The sequence below is a fragment of the Ochotona curzoniae genome, unplaced genomic scaffold (assembly GCF_017591425.1).
Source record: "Ochotona curzoniae isolate NIBS_2020 unplaced genomic scaffold, NIBS_Ocur_1.0 contig_1274, whole genome shotgun sequence".
Classification (NCBI taxonomy): Eukaryota; Metazoa; Chordata; class Mammalia; order Lagomorpha; family Ochotonidae; genus Ochotona; species Ochotona curzoniae.
Window position 1 is genome coordinate 1625657 of NW_024465023.1, and position 23429 is coordinate 1649085.

The window sequence follows — 23429 nt, forward strand, 5'->3', positions numbered from 1 at the left end:
TTTGCCTTTGGATGCTGCAACCTGGCCCTGCACAGGCTGCTCCCACCCCTGGCTCATGCAAACCAGTAGATGTGACAGCCTAGTACAGCATGACCTACGCTCCAGCCTGGCTTTTGCACTTGCTGGTGAACTAAGGTTTGCTCAGCGCTGCCCAGTCCACCCCCTTCCAAAACCAACCCACACCATAGCCAACAGCTGGAGCTACCTTGCCCATAGTGCCCAACCCCCATGCTCACCAGCAGGAGCTGTGGCCCACCAGGGAAGTTTCCCAGATTCCCCCACTCGGCCCAGTCCGAGACCTAGATCTCACGCATACTAGCGGGTGCTAGGCCCTTGCCCAGCATAGCCTGCCCCTCCATCTTGGCCTTGTATGAGCCGGTGAATGCTGTGGCCTGACCCGCCCCACACCCTGTTTTAGGATGCACATGTGGGTGCTGCAGTCTGGACCTGCCCAGACTACTCTCAGCCCCTGTACCCATGAGTGATGGCAGGTTCCACGGTCACACCTAGCTCAGCTCATCATTACCCCAACTCTTGAGCTGACCAGTGGACTTGTATTTCCACAGGGTTAGCCCCACATATCCCCTAGCAAATCTACCCCCCACACCTGGTTCTCTTGCGTGATTAGTGTCATGGCCCTGTCCAAAGTGAGCCGTCCCCTGTTCTGACATTCCATCAGGTACTGTGATCTAGCCCTGCCCGACAGGTCCCCAGCCCCAGCTTTCGTGTGACTGACATGTGGTCCAGCAATGTTCCATGCTAATAAACCCAACCCAGGACTCCCATGTGGGCTGGTGCACTGGTCTGACCCATACAGGTCTTTCGGACTCTCCCCTCTATGCCACCAGGTCTCAGTCCCCTCGCTTACCTGCAAGTACAGTGGCCCTGTTGTTGGGGGTCCCTAAGGAGTCATTCCTCACCTACACGTACAGTGGCCTTATCCATGCATGTCCCTAGGCAGTAATTCCACACACCTAAGACCCCAGAGCTTGTCACCTGGCAGCCAGCAGGGGAAGCCCGGTGCCATTGGCACTCAGACCGCCCACAAGCTCAGGATTTGCCCACTGCTTGGCAGCAGTGAACGGGGAGCTGGGATCCCCAGCAGGAAGGCTGGCCTGGCATGGATCCCTCCACTCACAGCTACATGGCTGGGGATCCAGACGCTCATTTCTCTGCCCAGACTTACCTGGGCTCCAGCAAGCCCCTCCTGTACTCAAGGATGCATGCACACCCATCGGCCTCCCCACCTTCTAAAAGAATAACACTACGTTTATTTTAAAACTTTATTTCTGCAAAGCCAATCAAGAAAGTGTTGAAGGAAAAAGTGTAAAAGTTACTGTTGCATATTTGGGAACAGCAAGCACTTAGTTTGAGAAAATGAGGACTTAAAACAGTTGAACCAAACGCAGTACCCTGCTACTTACATCTTAAAACAATGGTGATGTTCTTAAGAAACAATCTTTTCTTTCCTAACAGCTACAATATGATACAGTACGCAATAGCTCACTTGAAAGTGCTAGAATCAGAGAGTAAAGAATGCCAAAAGCCATCCCACTTAACAATTCTTACTATACAATGCTTTTTTGCTGCTTGATAAATCAAGCATTCTTTCATGTAGCATTACATTCAACAGAAGACCTCTCAGACACTGCGATTAAGATCCTTGCCCCTCCAGCTCCGATGTTGTGACTTCTGACTCTTCATCATTGTAAATATTTTCAGCCTGGAGAGAACCACCAAATAAAGTCAGAGGTAAAACTCTTCCCTGTGGTTTTTACAAAGTCATCTAAAAACAGAATTCTGTGTAAGTGTTGTAAACTACAGAGGGCCACATTTTTACAATTCACTCGGCTTTCACTGCTGTGTCCATCCTGCCTCATGCGGCCTCACAGATGCCTCGCCAGCAGTCCCTCAGGCATCACTGAGAGGGAGCTAGGCTTGGGGTGTTTATGAAACACCTGGTCAAGTGCTTGCATCATCTGAACACTCTGATGTTGCTCTTGTGTCTCCATCACAGGCCCCGGAGACAGAAGCGGCACCAAGCCAGCCTTGGATGAAGTCACATGTGTTCATATGGAGCACTACAGAGCTTCCTCCTATACCAGCAGGTGCTCAAGACAGATAAAGCACCAGTATGGTACTAACAGTTGTGGTAAAATGGGAAAAAAGTGCATGTTTTATACAATACTCATCTGTCCTACCAGCAGTCCATGTACAAGGCACATCTCAGCTTACCATCTGCCATATCTGCATGATGTTATCCTCGGAGACAGAGCAGATGACCCACGGCTCGTTGGGGTTCCAGCTAAAGTCCGAAATCTTTGCGGTGTGTCCTCCATGAATAAACTGTTGACAAGAACAACCAAAGGTGGTTTCATTTCCTCTGAACCTAAATATCTCAAAGACTTCACCCTTGAGAGCATCCATCTTTCAGGATGCAGGCTGGGAGAACTGGCAGCTTCAGTGGGAGAGCAGTGCAGGCTTAGTGATTGCTTCCACACCGCATCTGCCGGAGGAGTCTCCCTGGTGCCCAATGACTTCTCTAAGAAAGGGATACCTCACACTCCTCCGCAGTCTTTGCAAAAGCACACCAGCTCAGAGTTCCCATGTAGGCCTAAGCGGACAGCTTGGCTAAAAAAAAATGGTGGAGGGACACAATTGCATTTCCTGCAAGAGAACTTCACAGGAAGCCACGATACCTTACTTATCTTTAAGATGTGGAGCAACAGTTCTTGTCAAGGACAATACTAATACATCGTTTGCGAAACGGAACACATACTTTGTGCCAAAGTCCGCTTTTGACAATGAGCTGTCTATTAGGCTATCATTGGGTTACAACTGATATAACTATTTCAGCTTGTTTTGTTTCAAAATATGATAGTGTACAGTAACTTGTCAAACATTTTTGGGGATATCCAAAGATTTGTAGCTTGAAACACATGCAAAAATCACCAGGTACACTTGTAATTATCATTATAGCATACAGTTCACTCAAGTCTCTTAATTTCAGATTTTTTTGTGAAAAGAACAAAATCCTAGGATTGTCTCCAGGACCAGGAAGCTGATGCAGAGCCATGACACACAAAATAACGAACTTGTCCCTCTCTGTGCTATCAAAAGCTAGCTGCGAGCCTTGAAAACATGCCAAGTAAATGGCCACAGAAAATTTTTGTATGAGTGCATTTTTACAGAAATTCCAAGAACAGCTTAATCATAAAGGCAAAGCAGATTGGTGGTGGCTGGGAGTTATGGAGAAAGGGTTCAGAGATAGTTTGAGGGGACAAAAATATTCTAGAATTTGTGAGGATGATTGTACAAATCTGAATATAGTAAAAATCACTGAATTGCATAAACTAATGAACTGTATGGTATGTGAATTATAGTTCAACAACTCTCACTAAAGCGCAAATACGACGAAAATAGCTGGGAACAATGCCATTCCTAGAAAATCCTGAAATCCTATGAAGTCATGGCTCACACAGCACACTGTAACGGAACAGTCAGCACAGAATGAAGTAGTGACATGCTACCATCTGCTTGTGCCACAGCTAATGGAGAGGCACACCTGGGCCAGCGCATGGCACAGTGCTGGTGGGGAAGTCTAAAAGAGACCATGCAAGGTGGGACATGATGTGCACATCATGGCTATTCTCAAAGGCCAAGCATAAATGTACTAACAATTGCAGGCACCTCAGAGCGGGGAGTGATTCTCAGCCGACCGGCTGAAGTAGGTGGACAAATGCTGACTTCCAAGCCCGAACAACCAAGCATTGCTCTGCTTCATACACAAGTCAGGCCATTCAAAATGTTCCATACGTATCACTAATGAAATCTTTCCCCAATTCTCATATTTGAAATGAGTGAGAAATTGTTCAGTTTCCAGGAGCTAAAACTAGTCGTACATTCATAAAAACCTACTGGAATACCTTTGCTATTTTTGAAAGAGTGTCAAAACTTAATTACAATAATCTCCAAACTCTCACTTTGAAATCACCTTCAAGAGCTAGAACTTAGGGGTTGGCGTGATGGTCCAACTAGCTAACATCCACTTCCAAGTGCTGGCATCCCATATGGGTGCTGGTTCATGTCCCAGAAGCCCCACTTCCCATCCAGCTCCCTGCTTGTGGCCTGGGAAAGCAGTTAAGGACGCCCACAGCCTTGGGACCCTGCACCTGCGTGGGAGACCTGGAAAAAGCTTCTGGTTTCAGATCAGCTCAGCTCCAGTCACTGTCACCATTTGGGGAGTGAACCAGCAGATGGAAAATCTCTCCCTATGACTCATTCTGTGTATGATGTTGTGATTTTTAAAGAAAGCCAATGCATACCAGGAGTTCCGGAGGCCCATCTTCTGCATCTTCCGCTGACTGTTCTTCTCCAATTTTACTATTGGGAAAGAGTAGAATGTTTTTATCACCTAAAATTCTTGCAGCGTGACATACACGCAACCAGCAAGTCCCTGTGCACCTGTACACGCAAACCCTCTCCTCCTTAGCATGCTACAGGCAGTCAGGGATTTCAATTATTTAGTAGATGTTTGTTTATTTCATGGAATTTTTTTTCATTTAAAAATTTTTTATGCTATAGTTCCATAGACTCAGGGAATTTCGCTTCCCACCTCACAACTGAGTTCCCCTATATTCATGAACATGTTTTCAGGCTATTCACAACTGAGGTGATAAGATGGGAGAACTGTCATTAATTCAAAATGTCTAAAGATTTAATTATGCTGTTACAGTTGGAATGCCACACTGCAGTCGCTCTCCACTTCCGACTCATCTCTTTGCTTACATGCCTGGGGGACTCAGGTAGGTGGCCCCTCCCCACAACGTGGGGAACTCATGATGGAGTATGGCTTCAGTCTGGCCTAGCCCTGGCTGTTGCAGGCATTTGGGGAATAAAACAGCAGATGAAACATCAGTCATTCTGCCTTAGGGGGAAAAAAGCCTCGTTAAAAAGGGGGCAGATGGGCCCGGCAGCATGGCCTAGAGGCTAAAGTCCTCACCTTGAACGCACCGGGATCCCATATGGGCGCTGGTTCTAATACCGGCAGCTCCACTTCCCATCCAGCTCCCCCTGTCTCTCCCTAACTTTCAAATACGAATAAGTAAATATTTACACTAAAGAATTCAATCATTTGGATGGATACACACCAACACCAAATTTCATGCCTGAATATCAGGGAAAAACTAAAATCATTCGCTAATTCACTTCTGTCTCACAGAACACAGTAAATTTAGCATTAGGTTTATTGAAGTAGGATTAGCAAATAATGATTCTAGTTTTGAATTCCTATGTCATCTTGCCATGTTTATGCAGCAGTACCATGTAACCAGATTTTAACTTACCTTAAATCCCACACATTCAGGCGACGATCAGTGCCACTTGAAGCCAAAATAGTCTCATTATGTGGAGACCAGTGGACCTACCAATAGATGTTTAGAAAAATCTATTTTTAACCATCACCTGCTCCGAAGTTTGTGGAGAACATTCCAACCCAAGGTGTTTTTTCCATTTTGTGCTCTTGTATCTTCTCTTCACAGCCTTGTCCTAGCCTTTCATGGGTTCTTACAGGGACCCCAGCTCCCTGGTCTGGCCTCAGGAAGGTCATACATTCCTATACCAAGAATATCAGTGATGGGCTCTCAACAAACTCCTACTCAAGTGTCATAATCACCGTTGCAGAAACTTGAAAAAACCTTTTACAAGAGGTTTGCCCTGACCTGTGTCCATCTGTTAAACTGAGCCCATGACGTTTTCCTACTAGATGTGCTGCAGTTGTGTCTGCATTCAGATGGACTTGGTTTTACGTGTTCCTTCTGGTTCTCAGTGAAGAGCATCTATAAGCTGTAAGGCATTCCTTACTAGTTTACTTATGCATAAGAGGAGCTTTTTAAAATACAGCCATGTCCCACGCAAGCATTAAAGATGGAAAAACATAAAACACAACATATAGAAAGTAGAAAGTGTCATGTACCTGGAAAATTTCATCCTTATGAGACTCGAAGGTATGAAGCTTTAATTTCAAGTTACGCAGATCCCATAAAGCTACAGTCTGAAGAAAAGCAACAAGTGAAAATGATTTCTGCCCTTCACAAAAACAATTTCAAAATACCCAATTAAAGCACAGAAAACAACTGTGTCTTGTGAACACCAAATATACAGAAACTTGGAAACCTTATCCGCAGAGCCTGTTGCTAGAATGAACTCGCTGTAGGGATTGAACGAGAGGCAGTTGACCTCGGCAGTGTGTGCATCCACCAAGTGACTCGGCTTGGAAGTGGTATTGGACCTGGTATCCCATCTAAAACAAAAGGAAAACAAGCACACAGCACCTAAGGGGACACCAAGTCTTCCAACCTCTCGCACTGTGATGCCGGCACCATGGCAATACCGTTTGCTAGTAAGCTCTGCTTTAGACAAAAAGATGGTTTCTATGAGTAAGCGATGCAATTTCAAGCCTACAGAAAAGTGGTATTATTTCCGGTTTTTGTGTAGATCCTGCCTTAATTAACAATTACCCCACGCATACACAGAACACAAATCATGCACAACTATATAGCTAATATCCAACCTGTCTTGTCCAATTTCAGTACTTGTTTCCCCCTATGATTTTCAGATCGTAGCTTTTGTCAGGTTAGCTTCTTCAAGGGACAAATTGATACATAGCTAGATGCGGGAGCTCTGTGGTGACACCTGCTAGAATCCTCTTCCTCCCTGAACCCGAGATGAAGTCACTCAGGGTCCTAACTAGGCTCTTTATGAAGCACGTTCCTTAATACTTACTAACTGTTTTTCTCTCTCTGAAACAAAGGTATATATAGCACAATACCTCTTTTACAAAAAGAACATTACATGTTAATTTTATTATGTAAATTATACCTCACCTAAAGCCAAAATTTAACTATTAAATGAAAACTACAGTCCCTGACGGTCACTGAACAAGATCCCGCTCAACCTGCCACCTTACATCATAAGTTTCTGATCATCAGCAACAGATCCAAACAACGACTCATGGAGCAGGTGCCAGGCCACGTCCTCCACCACAGCCGAATGACCAGTAAAGATTGCCTTGGCATCCACGATTTTGCCTTCCTTTGGTCCTGCGTTTATATCCCACAGACAGACAGTCTGAGGAAGAAGAGGGAAAAGAACAAGAGCTATGAAACTGAATTTAAACGCTAACATCTTATGGAAAATGCTTTTGTTAAAAACCAAAGTGTTGCACCCATACATTTAAATTCCAAAAGTCATCTAAACAATAACATCAAGAGCTTGATCTCTATAACAGAAATGCACATCCTATACACACGCTGGGTTGGAAGAATGGGGAATTCAAACTAAAATGTTACTCTGCAAAGCCAGAAGTCTTCTAAGACATGTAGTTCACTTCACAGAAGAGTCTAGAGCTTGAGCCTGCACATCAGCTGCATAGAGGGCCCTGGCAAGCATCAGTGGGACCTCCTAAGGCAGGCGTGAGCAGTGGGCAGCTTAGCCACCCACAAGTCACAGCGCCTCATGACCTCCAGCTCAAGACGTGAGCCTTTAATCACAGGTCAAAGTCTTGCGTTTTCATGGGAAAGTATGATAAGCTATAGGGTGATGTTTCTCATGCAATGGTACAAAGCAAGAATGCCTTTTAAAGCACGTTAACACCAATTCCAATTCCACTGATGATGGCAGAGGGCTCATCTCTAAATCAGTTCCTTATATGAAGGGGTTCCTGTAACAAAGCTATTTCCTAAGTATTAAAAATTTTCTTGCAAATGGCATGATGGCCCTACCAGCTAATCCTCTATCTTCAAGTGCCAGCATCCCATATGGATGCCAGTTCATGTCCCAGTGGCCCTGCTTCCCACCCAGCTCCCTGCTTGTGGCCTGGGAAAGCAGAGGAGTATGGCCCAAAGCCTTGGGACCCTGCACCCATGTGGGAACCTGGAAGAAGCCCATGACTACTGGCTTTTGGCTCAGCTTTGGCCATGTGGAGAATGAAACAGTGGATGGAAGACCTTTCTGTGTGTCTCCTCATTCTGTAAAATCTCTTTTTTTCCAATAAATATGAGTAAATTAAAAAAAAACAAAACAAAACAAAATTCCATCACAAAAATGCATGTGTCCTTATTCCAACTGGCTAGACCAGAAAAGGACCCTAAGACCAGCCCGTCTGTCACACAGTCCTTGGTAATGGCAGCTATCATCACAACAGATTCCAACACTGGACTCCTCAGCAGGTTCTCATAACTAGGCCACCAAGTCCATACAGGCCACATCCCCTGCTGGGCACGTGGGAAGCTGAGGTGAGCTTCCCTTTAGCAAACCCAGGCCAGCCTTGTTTGCACAGTATCCCTAGCAGCCAGGCTACAGGAATGTCACACAAGCTTCCTGGTGCAGTGGCCTTTGAATAGTAAACAGCAGGAAGCCTCTGCTTGGGGAAGGAGGGACAGCGGAGCGACAGCTGCTCTCCGGGGTAGTAACAGCGATTTCTTCATGGTTGTGGCGCCTATTTCTGGGCAGTTTTCTAGCCTCATTCTCCAGCTGTCAGAGCCATTCTGTGAGCTACAAGCTCCGGGCTTCTGCTTGGGACAGTCCTGGCCATTAAATCCATCCTGGGAGCAAACAAGCAGACGGAGTACCTCCTTTCTCATCTGCTCTAACTCTGCCTTTCAAATAAATACATCTCAAAAATAAAAAATCCAAAAAAAGCTAATGTGACATGATTACTGAGGCAAAGTTACATGTGCTTTCTTTTTTATCACTAGAGTATGTTTTAAGGCTTATTTATTTGAAGGGCAGAAAGAGGAAGATCCATCAGCTGGTTCACTCAACTGGCACCAAGGACTGGAGATGGGGCCAGATGGAAGCCAGGAGACTGAAACTCCATCCGGGTCCCTCAGGTGGGCACAGGGGTCCAAGCATCTAGGCCACCTTCTGCTGCTTTCCCTTTCCCAAGTGCAGCAGCAGGCAGTGCAGTCCACAGTGGTGGGGACTCAGATGCTGACGTCACAGGCAGCAGCAGAGCCCACGGCACTAACTGCTGACCCGGGCAGCTTTGGAAAGAAGCCTAGTCTCAATTAAAAACCCATCAAATACTTTTCACTTGTACTAAGGGGATCCATGAAAAAAGGTATTGGGCTTATTAGTGGTAAGAACTGCTGGTTTACAATAATTTAACTAGATCACTTTCCTAACCTTTTTAAGGAATCCATGTCATTTTATTTACATGAAAGGGAGAGACAGATAAGAGTCCATTTCTATCCACTGCCTCAATACCTGCAACAAAGCCAGGAATCCAATCCAGGTCTCTCACCTTGGGAGCAGGACGCTGGAACCAGAAGTTTGAGCAAGGTATTGAACCCAGACACTCAAATGCACCATGTGGACGTCCTAATCCAGGTCTTAACTACTGGAATAAACATGTGTCTTTGTGTGGCACTTTGAGGTTAAGGAAAAACAAACAAACAAAAATTTGTACTAAGGATGCCACAGCAGTTCAATGTGGAAGGATAAGTCTATTCAATAAATGGTGCTGGAAAAATTGAATATCCACATGCAAAAAAAAAGTTATGTTTTTCACTCCATAAAAATATAAAAAATAGACAAATACTTAAGTCTTAATATGGACTCATGGTTCTTTCATAATATGCATTTTCCATGAGCCTGTTCAATACCTCTTAAAGAATTTTTGTGAAACAGTGATGGGATTGAGGGTGAGGGCACTGTGTGGAATGGCTGCCTCCCACATAAGCGCGCCTGATTCATGTCTCGTCTACTCCATTTCAACGCAGCTTCCTACTAATGTGCATGCGGGAAGGTGGCAGTGACGCCTGTTCTTCGGTCCCTGCTGCCCACACGGGAGCCTCTTGATGAAGCTGTGTGCTCTCCTAGCTCCGGCCACTCTCAACTGCTGCACGCATTACAGGGTAAACCAGTGGACAGGAAATATTTTTCCACTTTTCAAGAAAGAAAAAATACAATAAAACCCACTTTATATAGACAAAAGATCTGAAAACATTCTTTGTCTAAAGGAAATCTATAGTTAATAAGCACAAGAGATGCTCAATACTCTTCATCAGCAATTACAAATGAAAAATCACACACTCATCAGGCAGCCATAATCGAAGACGGCAAGTGCTGCTTAGAATGTGGAAAAATGCCAACATTTACGTTGCTGGTGGCAATGTAAAACAGGCAGCACCTTTGAAAAGTTTTTGCAGGGTTTCAAAAAGTGAAATCCTAATACTACTACTACTGTAGGAGTCAGGTAATTACCCAAGAGAAATGAAAACATACCTCTATGCAAAATAGCCAAAAAGTGCAGCCACAAGTCCAAATGGTCAAATAGTGGAACCAACCCAAACTGCAGAGTATTCCCTACAATAATGCATTATTCAGCCATGAAAACGAATCAAGTACATGTTACCTGAAGCCATACAGAAAAAGCCATGTATTGAATGATTCCACTTACATGCAATGTCGAGAATAAACTACCACAGACAGAAAGAGAGCAGGAGTGAAGCAGTTAGCAGAGTAACAGGGAATTTCCTTTTTGAACATTTGATAAAAAAATATGCTAGAATTGTGATAGGCACAGAAAGAAGTTTTCAATATACTAGAAGCCACTGAACTGCACACATAGTTAAAAATGCATTATTCGGGTTCTAAAATACTTAATTTAGTGTTTCTGTGTTAAGGAGCTATGGGTTCTCTTTGTCAACAATGGTAGAGGCCTTTCGCCCACCTTCCCTTCATTCTAACATTACTTCAAAAGAGCTTTGTGAAGCCCTAGAGCTCCACCAGAGTAGACTGCAGTTCAGGCTTGAACACCTGGGAAACAGTACAACATTATCATAGGAAACTTTTCATTTCTGTAACGCCCCTTCAGCGCAGAGCTTTCGGGGACAGCTCTCTCAAGTCTCACTGCATGAACACGTTTCTCACATGGTCGTCCGATGCACTCAGGAGGTGTCCGCTCAAGTTGGAATTCCAGGAAAGACCATACCCTTCCTTTTGGTGACCTCTCAATCGGAGATCAGGATTACATTCTCCACTTGGGTCTGAGAAAAAAAAAAACCACATTAATTAGCAAGTTATTTTATCAGAAATGTTGAGAGCAAATTCTCATTCTTCTATGAAATAATCCCTAACAGCAATTGCACATGATCAAGGACTTGTTACAACAGCTTAAAAAGCTGGTTTCTGGCCCCGGTGTGGTAGTGTACTGCCTAAAGTCCTTCCTTGCATGCGCTGGGATCCCATATGGGCTCCAGTGGCCCCACTTCCCATCCAGCTCCCTGCCTGTGGCCTGGGAAAGCAGTCAAGCATGGCCTAAAGCCTTGGGACCCTGCACCCGCATGGGAGACCCAGAGGTTGTTCTTGACTTCAGATCAACTCCGCTCTGGCCATTGTGGCCACTTGGGGAGTGAACCAGAGGACAGATCTTTCTCTGTATCTCCTCTCTGTAAGCCTTTCTAATAAAAAAAAAAAAGAAAGAAAAGAAAAGAAAAAAAGAAAAACTGCTTTTCTTTCCCTGCCTCATTTTAAACATTCAATGTAAACTCAGTTTCATAATCATAAAATTACTGGTTTATTTGGAAAACCCAATACCATACCACAAAACCCCCAAATTTTAGCTATCTCACAAATTTGTATAGCAACAACTCCATTCTACTGCTTAATTTTTCAAAATACTTTTCACTGCCGGATCAAGCTGTAGACCCTCGGAGCAACTCGCCAACACTCGCAGGACTGTCTAGCACAATTCCCAGTACATGTGGCTTCAGTGTTGGGGCCCCGAGTTTCCACTACACAGCTAGTCACAGAGCAGGATGTGCCTATGTGAGCAGACCCCATAAAAGTCCTAGACCCCGAGACTCAAACAGGCTCCCCTTAACTGGCACACTCAGGATCAGTTCCTGTGGTTTCCTGCTAGACAGACAGCATATCCTGTGTGGTTCCAGTCTGGCCCTGACCTCTACATTTCACCTGATACCTATTTTGTTCTGGATCCTTTGTTGTTAACAAAGTTTAGCCATATAAGCCTGTTTCTCACTAGTGGTTATGTGACTCAACCTAAACAATCATAAACCTTTACATATTAGTTGTACTACTGTGAATGACCTTAAAACATTACTTTTTCTAACATTACATTTTTAACAAAAAACAAATGCTCAAGTAGTGAGCTATCTTTATTACTACACACCTGGTTTGGCAGGATGTTTTGTATAGTCAAAAACCAAGACATCAGAAGACGGCGTCTTTGTAGCAATGATATGAGGATTCTGTGGCATGTAACGGGCACGGTTTACTTCTCCTTCATGATTAATTTTGATTTCACATTCGATCTTTCCTGTTACAGAACCAAAGCCTCCAAATTCTAAGGTGAGCAGAAAAAGAACACACATTTAGAATTAAAGTCACTAGTTACCTACCAGTGCAGCACATTTCAGCTTCACAATACACATTACATATTGATCAGGAATAACCTGAAGAACTCACACAACTTACCGCAACTCATCCTTAAGTCATACATACAAAGCACAGCAAAAAATGAAACCAAGTACAATTCTGGTGCAATAGGGTTGGAAAGTCCATGTTCTCTGAGGACACTATATATAAAAGGGATTCAAAACACTTTGCAACAAATTACACTTGTTTTTAATTCCATTTCATGTGAACTCTTTGAAGTACTCTTGCTAGCATACTTAGTTCAACTGCACGTACCATGCCAAAGTTAAAACAAGGGAGGGGGGTGAACCTCTCTCTCTGCTGCATGAATAAGACTTTGGTGTTCTATCTGTGAAAAAGTAACAAAGCTGCACAAAAACACCATGATTAACTTCTAAGAACTAGCAGAAAGAGTACAAGTAGAGAACATCTAAGCAGATATAATAGCAAGTGCATTTTCGAATTTGTTGCTGACACTTCAAATGTGAGGAGGCTGGGTATTTGGCCCTGCAGGTAGGAGGCCCTTGGCCCACACAGGCATGCCTGAATTTGATACTAGCTGATTTGTGATTATAGTTTCCTGCTAACATGAACCCTGGTGTCAGCACTGATGGCTCAAGTGGCTGAGTTCCTGCCATCTGCAAGTTCCTGGCTCTAGCTCCCAGCTTCAGCTGGGGGTGGAGGGTGTGTGGACATTTGGGGAGTACACCAGAAGAAAGGCGCTCTTCCCTTCATTCACCTCTAAGTTTATTTTCTAAACTAGCTTTATTTTTTTATTTTTAAAATTTTATTTATTTTTATTAGAAAGTCAGATATAGAGAGGAGAGGAAGATCGTCCGTCTGCTAGTTCACTTGCCAAGTGGCTGCAATGGTAGGAGCTGAGCCGATCCGAAGCCAGGAGCCAGGAGCTTCTTTTGGGTCTCCCACGCGGGTGGCAGGGTTCCAAGACTTTGGGCCGTCCTCGACTGCTTTCCCAGGCCATAGGCAGGGAGCTGGGTGGGAAGCGGGGCTGCCGGGATTAGAATTGGCGCTCATATGGGATGCCGGTGCATGCAAGGAAGGACTTTAGCTGCTAGGCCACTATGCCAGGTCCTCACCCCTAAGTTTAAAAATGTTTTAAAAACTTAGGAGATTTCACATACCACTAGTTTCAGGCCAGTCATTGATTCAAACGCCTGATGGAACTATGCATCTAATAAGTCAAATAGATCAGGGCCTGGGAGAAAACTGCACTGCAAGGAATGAACTACTTGTCAGTTCTAACTAGTTCTTGCTATGTGGGAATGCTCAGTGAACATTGGCTTAGGACCCACATCTAGCCAGCCTTCCCTGCAACAAACACGGGTCGCCATTTCAGTGCGGCTGAAAACCATGTCCTATTCCACACAACTTTTTCAAAGTTCCTCCACCTAAAGTGCCACACAACCATATCCAAAAATATCCATCTTCTCTCAGCACTTTTCCCTTTCCTTCATGTCATCAGAAGACACACACTTCACTTTCTAAGACTACCCCCGCAATCCATCTCCAGGGATTCCAATGATTTTAACCCCTTTCCTACAAAGGCACTCAATTTTGCCAATTCCCTTAATTAAAACCTGAACAGCTTAGAAGAAAGAGCACTCTGTATACAATTTACTTGGAACACAGGACTTGGGATCCTCTGAAAAAGGTTGTATCAATAACAAAGTTAAAAAAAGGGTATTTTCAACTCATTAATTTGTAAGACCAAAATAATAACAGACCAAGTAATATACTGGATGTGCAAATTTAATATACCTATCTATTTTGTAGTGACTACTTTGTTAATCTGAAATCCCAGTTAATTATTTCAGGATCAGAATTTAAAACTTCTGCATACAGTACTTGCAAAAATAAAATTCAAGGTTACAGCAGAATGAACTATGAACCATTGGGGGATTGGTAAATTGGAAAAAAAAATCACTCTTATGTTAAGGTTACCATGAGTAACACCACACAGCCGAACGATTTCAATTTCAACACACTGGACAACGTAACATTTTCGTTCCAGTCAAAATTAAGCAAATTTCAGAATGTTCAGATTATTAAGTCACTTGAAGCTACGAACAAAGAGTTGACTTGGCAGGTCTGACTGCTCAGCCATTTTATCTCTAAAGGACACTGAGACCCTACTGCCCCTCTGCCAATTCCTGGGAACATGGACCTCACAGTGTTCTTTATGCTACTGATAGACTGATGATTCTGCGGTGTACATCTGGAGCAACAGACCATGCTGTACCAGTTTGTACAAACCAGCGTGATGATAACGCACCTGCTTTCCTTACTGGGACTGAGCTGGAGCTGTCCTGGCTTGTTTCCAGCAAGATGAGCCGGCACAGCCAGTCCTCCAGGAAAGTCTCAAACCCCAAGACCCAGCTGGGATTCCTTGGGCAAAGATATTCCATCCGTGTCACTGTAATTTGCTGCCAGAGAGAATAAGTGTGCATCCTTGGTGGCCCTGAATGATGGAGCACTGTGCCTGTCCTCCACAAACTCTCCAATGCCGTTTTCCTACTGTAATTCTGTTCCATATGCTCAGGAATTTAGCCACAAGTAAAATTTCCTCTTCAGTCTTGTGGGTCCTTCTAGAGAAATCACTAAACTAAGCACGGTTGTGGAAATAACCAAAACAGGGGGTGTGTATCTGACATTAGTAAAGAAGAAATTTTCAAGTTTTCTAAACTGACCTTACCTACTGCCTATCTTCCCCCAAAATAAACCTGCATTAGTAAATGTTTTTCTATGACATATCAACACATATCATACACCACTACTTTTACCAAAATGCAATATTGTAATTATTCATACCAGTTATTCAAATTTATCTTGGAAATTTTCTACATCGGTACATATATTTTTCTCATTTTTTAAAAATGCTAAGTAGCACTTCAAATATATCATAATGTATTCAACTGATTTCTTATGAACCAACATCTAGGCTGCCAGGTACTAATTTTTCAAACCCAAAGTAATAATATCGTGAAATCTTTGCACACATGTAGGTGAGGGTTCTGTAGGATACAGTCCAAGAAGGTAAACTGCTGGACCAAAAACTTAACATTATAGACATATTTAATAACAAACTTGGAAAGAGACAGACTTCCTGAAACATCAATATTGGAATATATAAAACACCTACCCCCCTTGTCACTGTCACAGTGGGAGGCATCAAACTGCGCATCATCATTGGGAATATGCACTCGAGCCACCACCAGGTGATTCTGCTCGTCAGAGGTGTGAGTCCCCAGGACCAGCCAATGAAGGGCATAATCCTTCCCTTCCGGTCTGTTTAAGAAAGAACACAGTCATACTCATTCTATAAGAAATCTTCATTTGCTAAACAATCCAATCTAGTTTTCTCAAAACACTTTAAAATTTCTTTAACAATTATATACTGTGCCATTTATTTTGTACCTGTTCCCGTGTAGCTACCAACTTTACAATGCCCACACATAAAAATTCTTCAGAAATATTCTAACCACAACATGTAGAGGACTTGCCCCTTTTCTAGAGTCATCCTCCCCTGCTTTGCTTATCAACACGCACACCACCTTTCAGGAGCAGCACTCTGGGGAAGGCAGGCAGAAGGGATACACTAAAATCACCCATCACTTGTAAGTAAGGACTTCCCATCTAAACATAGCTTTGGTCCATAGTCTTATTATTTTAATACACTAGATGTTTCTGGTTTTCCCAAGAGGCAAGAAGGCGAAATGCCAAGTTAAAAACCACCACCACCACCACCACCTACATTTAAATCCTAGATGAAGCTAGAATCAACCATGTATAATGGTTTAAATGCTTCCCCTTGGGTTTCAAAATTTCTTCACCTAATAGGTAACAAGTTCAAACAGCATGATCTGAAACCCCCTATTTAATGCTGGTGACTGCTGAAGGTTATTGAATGACACCCTCGATTGTACTGAAGGGTAACATTTTTGCTGTGTTCTGTGGATACCCATGTTGAGGCAAAAGAAGTTAGCAATGCACCCGGCACTTTAGTTTCAGCAATGAATTTTCATCTCTATCAACAAAGCTTTTCTATCATTTGTATGACCTAGAAGAACTACCGTGGGGGACAACCAAGAAGTAAGGCTCTAGTCCCACAACACCAGACGCTAGGTCATTTATGCTTCTAAATTTCAGTTGTACTAAAGATTCAATGCTTCCACCAAAAGTTTGTTATTTCTAGAAATGCAGCATAATAATTTAACAAATTGTGCCACTGTTGTAGCACAGTAAGTTTAGCCACCTGGTTTGAGTCCCTATTGCTCTGCTTCCAATTCAGCTCCTTGGAAATGCGCCTGGGAAAGCAAAGAAGGATGGCCCAAGTTCTTGGCCCCCGGTACCATGTGGAAAAATCAGCAAGAAATTCCTGGCTGGTTCAGCTCTGGCTGCTGCACCATTTGGGGAGTGAATCAAATGGTTGGGCCTGGCACAGTAGCCTAAATGAAAATCTGTCACTCCCTTTGAACTCTGATTTCCAAATAATGTAACTTATAAAGATTTTTCTTTTGGAAAAGCAAATTTACAGAGAGGAGGAGAGACACAGAGAAAAATCTTCCATCCATTGGTTCACTCCTCATGTGGCCACAACAGTTAGAGCTGAGTCCATCCGAAGCCAGGAGCATCTTCTAGGTCTCCTATTTGTCCCAAGTCATTCTCAACTGCTTTCCCAGGCCACAAGCAGGGAGCTGGATGGGAAGTGAAGCAGCTGGGTCAGAAACTGGTGCCCATGTGGGATGCCAGCAGATTCAAGGCAGCTACTGTGCCAGGCCCTCAAATATTATATCTTAAAAAAGTGTGATCGACAAAAAGTTCATGGAAAACTCCATTGATTTCAGATTTCACACCAAAATATTTATCTTTTATTTTCATATAATACATAATACAACATGAAATTTTACAAAGATTTGGGCCATGAGGGGAAATAAAAAACAACTTCAGAATAAGCAGTCATGGCTAAGTAACAGCAACCTCCTTGAAAAAAAAATGCAAATCTTGGCTGACACACGTAGAGTGAACCATGGTTATGACGGGGATATCAAAAAAAAGGCAATTAATTGCATACTTAAATGATCTTCATATTGAGAGGGAGCAACTGAGCACAGCCAATTTACTTATTTTTCATCCGCTGGTTTGCTCTCCAAATGGCCAAAACTGCTAGAGCTGGGCCAATCTGAAACCAGGACATCACATATGCGCAGGGGCCCAAGAACCAAAGCCAGGCTGTTGCTCTCCTAGGTCTTAACTAGGGAGCTAGATCAGAAGTGGAGCAGCCAGGAATCTCACCTATGGGATTCTGACACGACAGGCGGTGGATCAGCCCGCTACTGCGCCAGACCCAAGCCAATTCATTTTTAACCAGCAAAACCACACATAGAAAAATTAGGTTATGGGCAATGTACCTCACCAAAATGGAATCTTTGCTAGGTTTGGTTACTTGTTTGGTGTGGGGTTAAGCAGGTAAAAGTCACAGGTAGACAAGGCAGCCGCTCACAATCCATTGCCAAGGCGTACGTACTGTCCCGGGACAGACGGGAGGATCTTAACAATTCTTCTTGACTGAAACTGAACTATTCCAATTTTTCTTTTTCTTTTACTTCCATCATCAAAAACAGACTACTTTCCTGAACTAGTCAACATTGTTTTGTCCTGCTCGTGAAGTCACCTAAAGCAGCAGAGGCACTAAAGAGAGCCTGCCCATCCTCAGTGCTACAATGTACTGCTAGCAAATTCGCCCAACCACGACAAAAATATAGTCTATTAACAGACTGTAAAAACAAATGACTGAAACTCACTTAAATATTAGTAAGGAAACTGGTGATGTAGCATGGGATAAGCATAAATATTATTCTATGGCATCTTTTTTTTTTTTAAAGCTATCTATCTATACATGCTGCTAGGGAAGTCCTCAACATGCACTTGTACTGAAAACTCAAGTGAACATGCTGCTGCCATAGAAACGAAGACGGGGCTTGCTAATAGTAACACAAGGAATTAAGCCACATATTGGAATGCCTGCATCCCATATGATTGCTTGGTTTGGACCTGGCGCGGTGGCCTAGCAGCTAAAGTCCTCCTCTTGCATGTGCTGGGATCCCATATGGGAGCTGGTTCTAATCTCAGCAGCCCCGCTTCCCATCTAGCTCCCTGCCTGTGGCCTGGGAAGACAAGCAAGAACGGCCCAAAGCCTTGGACCCTGCACCTGCATGGGAGACCTGGAAGAGGCTCTGGATTGGCTCAGCTCCAGCTGTTGCAGACAGAAGATCTTTCTCTCTTTCTAATAATACAAATAAATACATGAAGAAATAAGGACTGTTAAGCTTGAACCCTGGCCACTCTGCTTCTGATCCAGCTTCCTGTTCCTGTGCTTGGGCTGCTCTGGGCCAAGCCTTGGCTGCTGTGCATGTAGAGTACCAGTGGAACATTCTCTCTTCGCCCTCCCTTCCTATGAATCTGCCTTCGAAATAAATTTTAGAAAGTTTCAAAGACATATATATTGTATGTATGTACGTACATACACTGGCAGGGCAGATAAGAGACTGAAAACAATGCCTGCCTCGGCTGGGGGCGGCAGGGAAGGAACGTTGAGTATGTAAAAGGCAGATTTATTTTTCCCTTTATACATTTTCATATTGTCTAAATTTGAAAATGACAAAAAATTAGACAGAATTAAACAGCTGCAATATATTTAAGAAACCAGTTTAACAAGGAATACAAAACCACCTGTCTTAAAAAATCATTTCCTATAAGTACATAAATTCTTTTAAAAAGCCAGAGCAACTATTTGGACAACTGCCCACTTGCATTTAAGCAGAACAGCACACAAATGCCGGCATCATTACGCAGCAGGTTGGATGGAGGCAGAAGGGCACCTGAGGTGAGGCATGGTCCGCTTCCTTCAGGAGCCAGGAAGTGAGAGCAGCCAGCATTGTACTCATCCACACTCCACGGGCCTAGAGCACCACACTCCAGTCCTCCCCAGTCAACCACGCAGGCTGTTTGGCATGGTGTTGTTGCATTCTCTACACTACTACGCATCCCACAACTCCTGTTTGTGAGTGGCGCAAGGATCAATAATTGAACTGAACTATTTTCTGTTACATTTAACTACTAACATAAAAGCAACCCATCTAGGCTGAGAAAATCACACTATTAAAAACTATTTAAAACATAGAAATATGAAATTGTGAATGCTGACATGATACCACAAATGGAAAATTCCACGCCTGACCTCACATAATAGGTTGCAGTTAAAAGGTACACACACTAGAAATATTATATACAATTAACTTCAACATACTTCATTTACAGGTAAACATTCCAAAAACCGAAACACACACACAGAGCCTCAAATACCTCTGGTCTTAATCCTGTGTTATTCTTAAAACCCTTAGGAAAGATGTATAATTGTAACTAACATTTTAAAAAAAATTATTAAGTACTTTTCATTGAAATCCAAACTAACAATCAGTTATTCTAACAAATTATTCCTGAGCAGGATGAGTATCAGCCACCATTTACTGAGCATGTTAATATCCAGGATTTCATTTCATCCCCTTAAGTGTAGGCAGTCAGTACTATCAACATCTCTACTTACAGACCAGATAACTTGATGATAAAGACTGAACAACTTGGCTTTGTTCAACAAAGCTGATAAGAAACAGAAACAGGCACAGGATTCACACTCAAATCTCTCACCTTGATGGCCCCTCCTCTTTTCTACTACATTATCATAGATTAAAAAAAAAAAAACCACAACTCCCCAGAAGTAAACTGCTAATAAGCCTTCATTTGCTTAACAGGAAGACAGAGGGGCACATGTAAAGGATGCTCTAAACCAGAATCTAAATTCCTGTGCGTACAGCATGCACATTCTATTTTAAAATCTGTTCAGACAGCTGTAAATTTCAATTCTTAGAGGTCTCCATCATCTAGTTCTTCACTAACTTTCCACATCTGTACATTAAAATATTTTTGAATTCCTATTGGAAGCTCCCATCTGTAGGGATATCAATGTTCATATTATGAAAAATCTGGCCTCAGAGTAATTTTTAAAATGAATCCATCTACTATTTTTATCACAAAATGCTTTCAAGAGCTTGATTTAATCCTCATTAAAGTTTGTGGCCAAGTTCCTACCACGAGAAAGGTAGTCTGATGTAGTCTTGCATTTCCAAGTTCAGACTTCGTGGAAGTCTCACTGTCACTTTCCCAACTGTAATGATCCTGGACATGACACTTAACCTGTTGGGCCATTTCCTCATTAGTAAAATCAAGACTAGCCAAGTACCTACACCACAGTACTGTTAGGATGAAAGCAAGAAACAGGATGTAAAACAGTGATGCGCCAGACCCCATTCTCAGAGTTCCACTGAACTCACCAAAAACAAAACTCGTATGAAAACACTAATTATAATCTCAAAGTGTATTTCAGACCACAGAATGAAAGCTCACGATTTAAAAGGGAGAGATTTTTCCCCACCCCCGCCTGTCAGTTCTCTGGACCTGCACACACTCAGCATGGGGCCAGCAGCCAAGGACCCACGGCTTGCTCTCCTCTCCTTCCAGGGGGAGCAGGGAAGCCAAGGCCAGCACCTTGAACCCTGCCCAGGTACATTAGCCCACACTTAAACTTGGCCCCTGTCTATAGCATAGAGGCATTCCAAACTGTAACTTGAACTGCTGCACCACAGCGCCTGCTCCCAAACAGCAGCTTTTTTTTTTTTTTTTTTGGCAGGAAATTGCTGCAAAATTGTTTCTGCCTTTGCCAATTCAACCTTCTTCATCATGGCTGCTGGTTACATGTGTGTGCGATTCGTAAAGATTCATCAACCTGTTTACTATGTGTAGTTTTTTTCTCGTGCACTACTTTGCAATATTCTTAATCTTTTAATTATTTTAACTAAGTGTATTAGTGTACAGCCTAGGGATGGCAACTTGGAGAATTTCCCATAAACACTTCCCACCACATCTTGTAACACGCTTGCTTGCTTGAAGTCATCGCAAATCACTCAGGCCTTGAAAATCAACACCACCTGCCGCCTTCTCCGAGGCGTGATGGCCTGCTTGTGTTCCGTACGGCCTCAAAACAAGGTCATGGAAAAAGCAGGCCTGCATACCATTTTCCCCACCAAAATTAACTTCTTATACTTTTATTCCCCCTGGATATTTTGGAGTACCACTATAGCCATAAAATACCAAAACCAAGAAAATTCAGAATGACATTTCAAGTTGTTCGAAATACAAGCAGCGAGCAATGCTTACTTTGTCACTTCAGGAAGCCACTGCACGGTAAGACTGGGCCACTGCAGAGCATGGGTCATAACCAGGTCATACAGAAACGGAGTGTTCTTCTTCCAGATTTTATACTCTTCATTGATCACACGCTCCTCCACAGTGTCTTCGAACACTGAAATTTCGAGAAAGCCCATACAGTGTTGGAGAGGGATCAAAAGCAGAGTGTGCGCACAGTTATGGAGGTCACCTCGTGATGGCCACACCTAACTTACTCTTTCCTCCTACCTCAATTCCGGACACAACTAACTGCTCTCCCAAACCGTGCAGATCACCACCAGGAAGCCCCCGTTTTTCCATGTCGAGCCCAACTCCTCCTACGTATGCAGTCACACACCGAATTACACAGACACGGATTGTGCAGCCTGCTGCAGCTGTTCGCACCTGCTCCCGCCGCACGACCTGTGCGCACAGGGGCGCCACGACCCCCGCGAGGCGCCCGAGGCACGTGCAGCGGAAACCCGCGGGCCTGCTCCCTCCGCCGCAGGAGGCCCCAGCTCCCGCGGCGCCCGCGTCGGCGGCCGTAGGCCTGCGGCCTCGGGAGCCCCCCGCCCCGGGCCGAGGGCCGCGACCCCGCGGCGGCGGACGTGCGCGCGCAGCAGCCCGCGCCGGGCGCGTGGCGGGGCGGCGAGCGCGTCCGCTTCGGGGGGCCCCGGGCCGCCGGGGGCTGGGGGAGGGGGCCCGCCGCGGCCCCGCGCCCGGCTCCGGAAGTGGTGCGGGCCCTCGGCGCGGCGGCCCGGGCCCGCGGCGGCCCCGCCCCCCGCCCGCACGCCAGTTCGCGCCTTTCGCCGGCGCGTGCCACGGCCCCGCGCGCCCGCCGCCCCCCGCCGCCCGGCGCGCGCCGCCCCGCGGGGCCTCTTACTCTCTTTACTCGCCATCTTGCGTCGGCTCGCTAGCCCCTCCAAGCCGCCTGAGACGCCCCTCGCCAGCCGGGCGCAGCTCGACCGCCGGCGCCTTGGCCAGGCGCGTCACACACGCCTAGCTCTCAGAAGCTGAGCGCCGCCTCACCGCCTGGGTTCTCCCCAGACGCTGCGTCTTTCTCCTCCCTCGCCCCTCGCTCACGGGTACCGAGAGCTCCGAGGCGCTCTTCTCTCTCTCTCTCTCCAAACTTGGAACGAGACTTTTCAACCCGCGCCTGCAAGCCCGCCCAGGCAGCTGAGCGCAGGCGCATCCGCCTTGGGAACAGGGAGAGGCGCTGGAGAGGCGGGCCTGGGAGCCAACGGCGCCGCTGCCTCGACCAATGACGCGCTGCTCGCGGCGCTGGGAGGCGGGCCTCTGGGGGGGCGGGGCGTCCCGCGGCAGGAAGTTGCAGAGGCGCAGGCGCGCCGAGTCGCCCGGCGCTCCCAAGGCCGGCCGTGGGGGCTGCGAGGCAGTGCGGGGGCGGGGCAAATGGAGGCGCGGCGTGCGGGCTGCGCGGGGGCCGCGAGCCCCGGGGCGCCGAACCCTGGGGCCCGCGGGGCGTGGTTGCTCGGAGCAACAGCCGCTGTAGGCCTCGAGTGGGGGCTGGGGAGCCTGCCTCCGCTTAGCCAAGCAAAAATCTCAGAGCGGGGGAGGAAAATGGTTCCTGTTCTCGAGAGATTACGGTGTCCTCAAACTCCGCGGTAGTGACGGGCAGTTTCTCAGTATCCCCCAGGAAGCTTCCCATCCAGGCTTCTGGCCTTTCTTGG

At 45.1% G+C, this 23429-nt stretch overlaps 1 protein-coding gene across 1 annotated transcript; it reads right to left on the minus strand.

Moving 5' to 3' along the window:
• Window positions 1–1269: 1269 nt before the first annotated feature.
• On the minus strand, window positions 1270–22918 carry RBBP7 (RB binding protein 7, chromatin remodeling factor). The gene is made up of 12 exons (XM_040997619.1): window positions 22625–22918; window positions 21733–21877; window positions 15602–15747; window positions 12197–12370; window positions 10936–11051; window positions 6968–7128; window positions 6175–6301; window positions 5975–6052; window positions 5346–5422; window positions 4326–4383; window positions 2236–2346; window positions 1270–1723 (listed from the first exon to the last, which is right to left on the minus strand). The coding sequence occupies exons 1-12, from the start codon at window positions 22638–22640 to the stop codon at window positions 1655–1657; spliced, it is 1278 nt and encodes a 425-aa protein (XP_040853553.1). The 5' UTR covers window positions 22641–22918; the 3' UTR covers window positions 1270–1654.
• Between the last annotated feature and the right edge of the window lie 511 nt (window positions 22919–23429).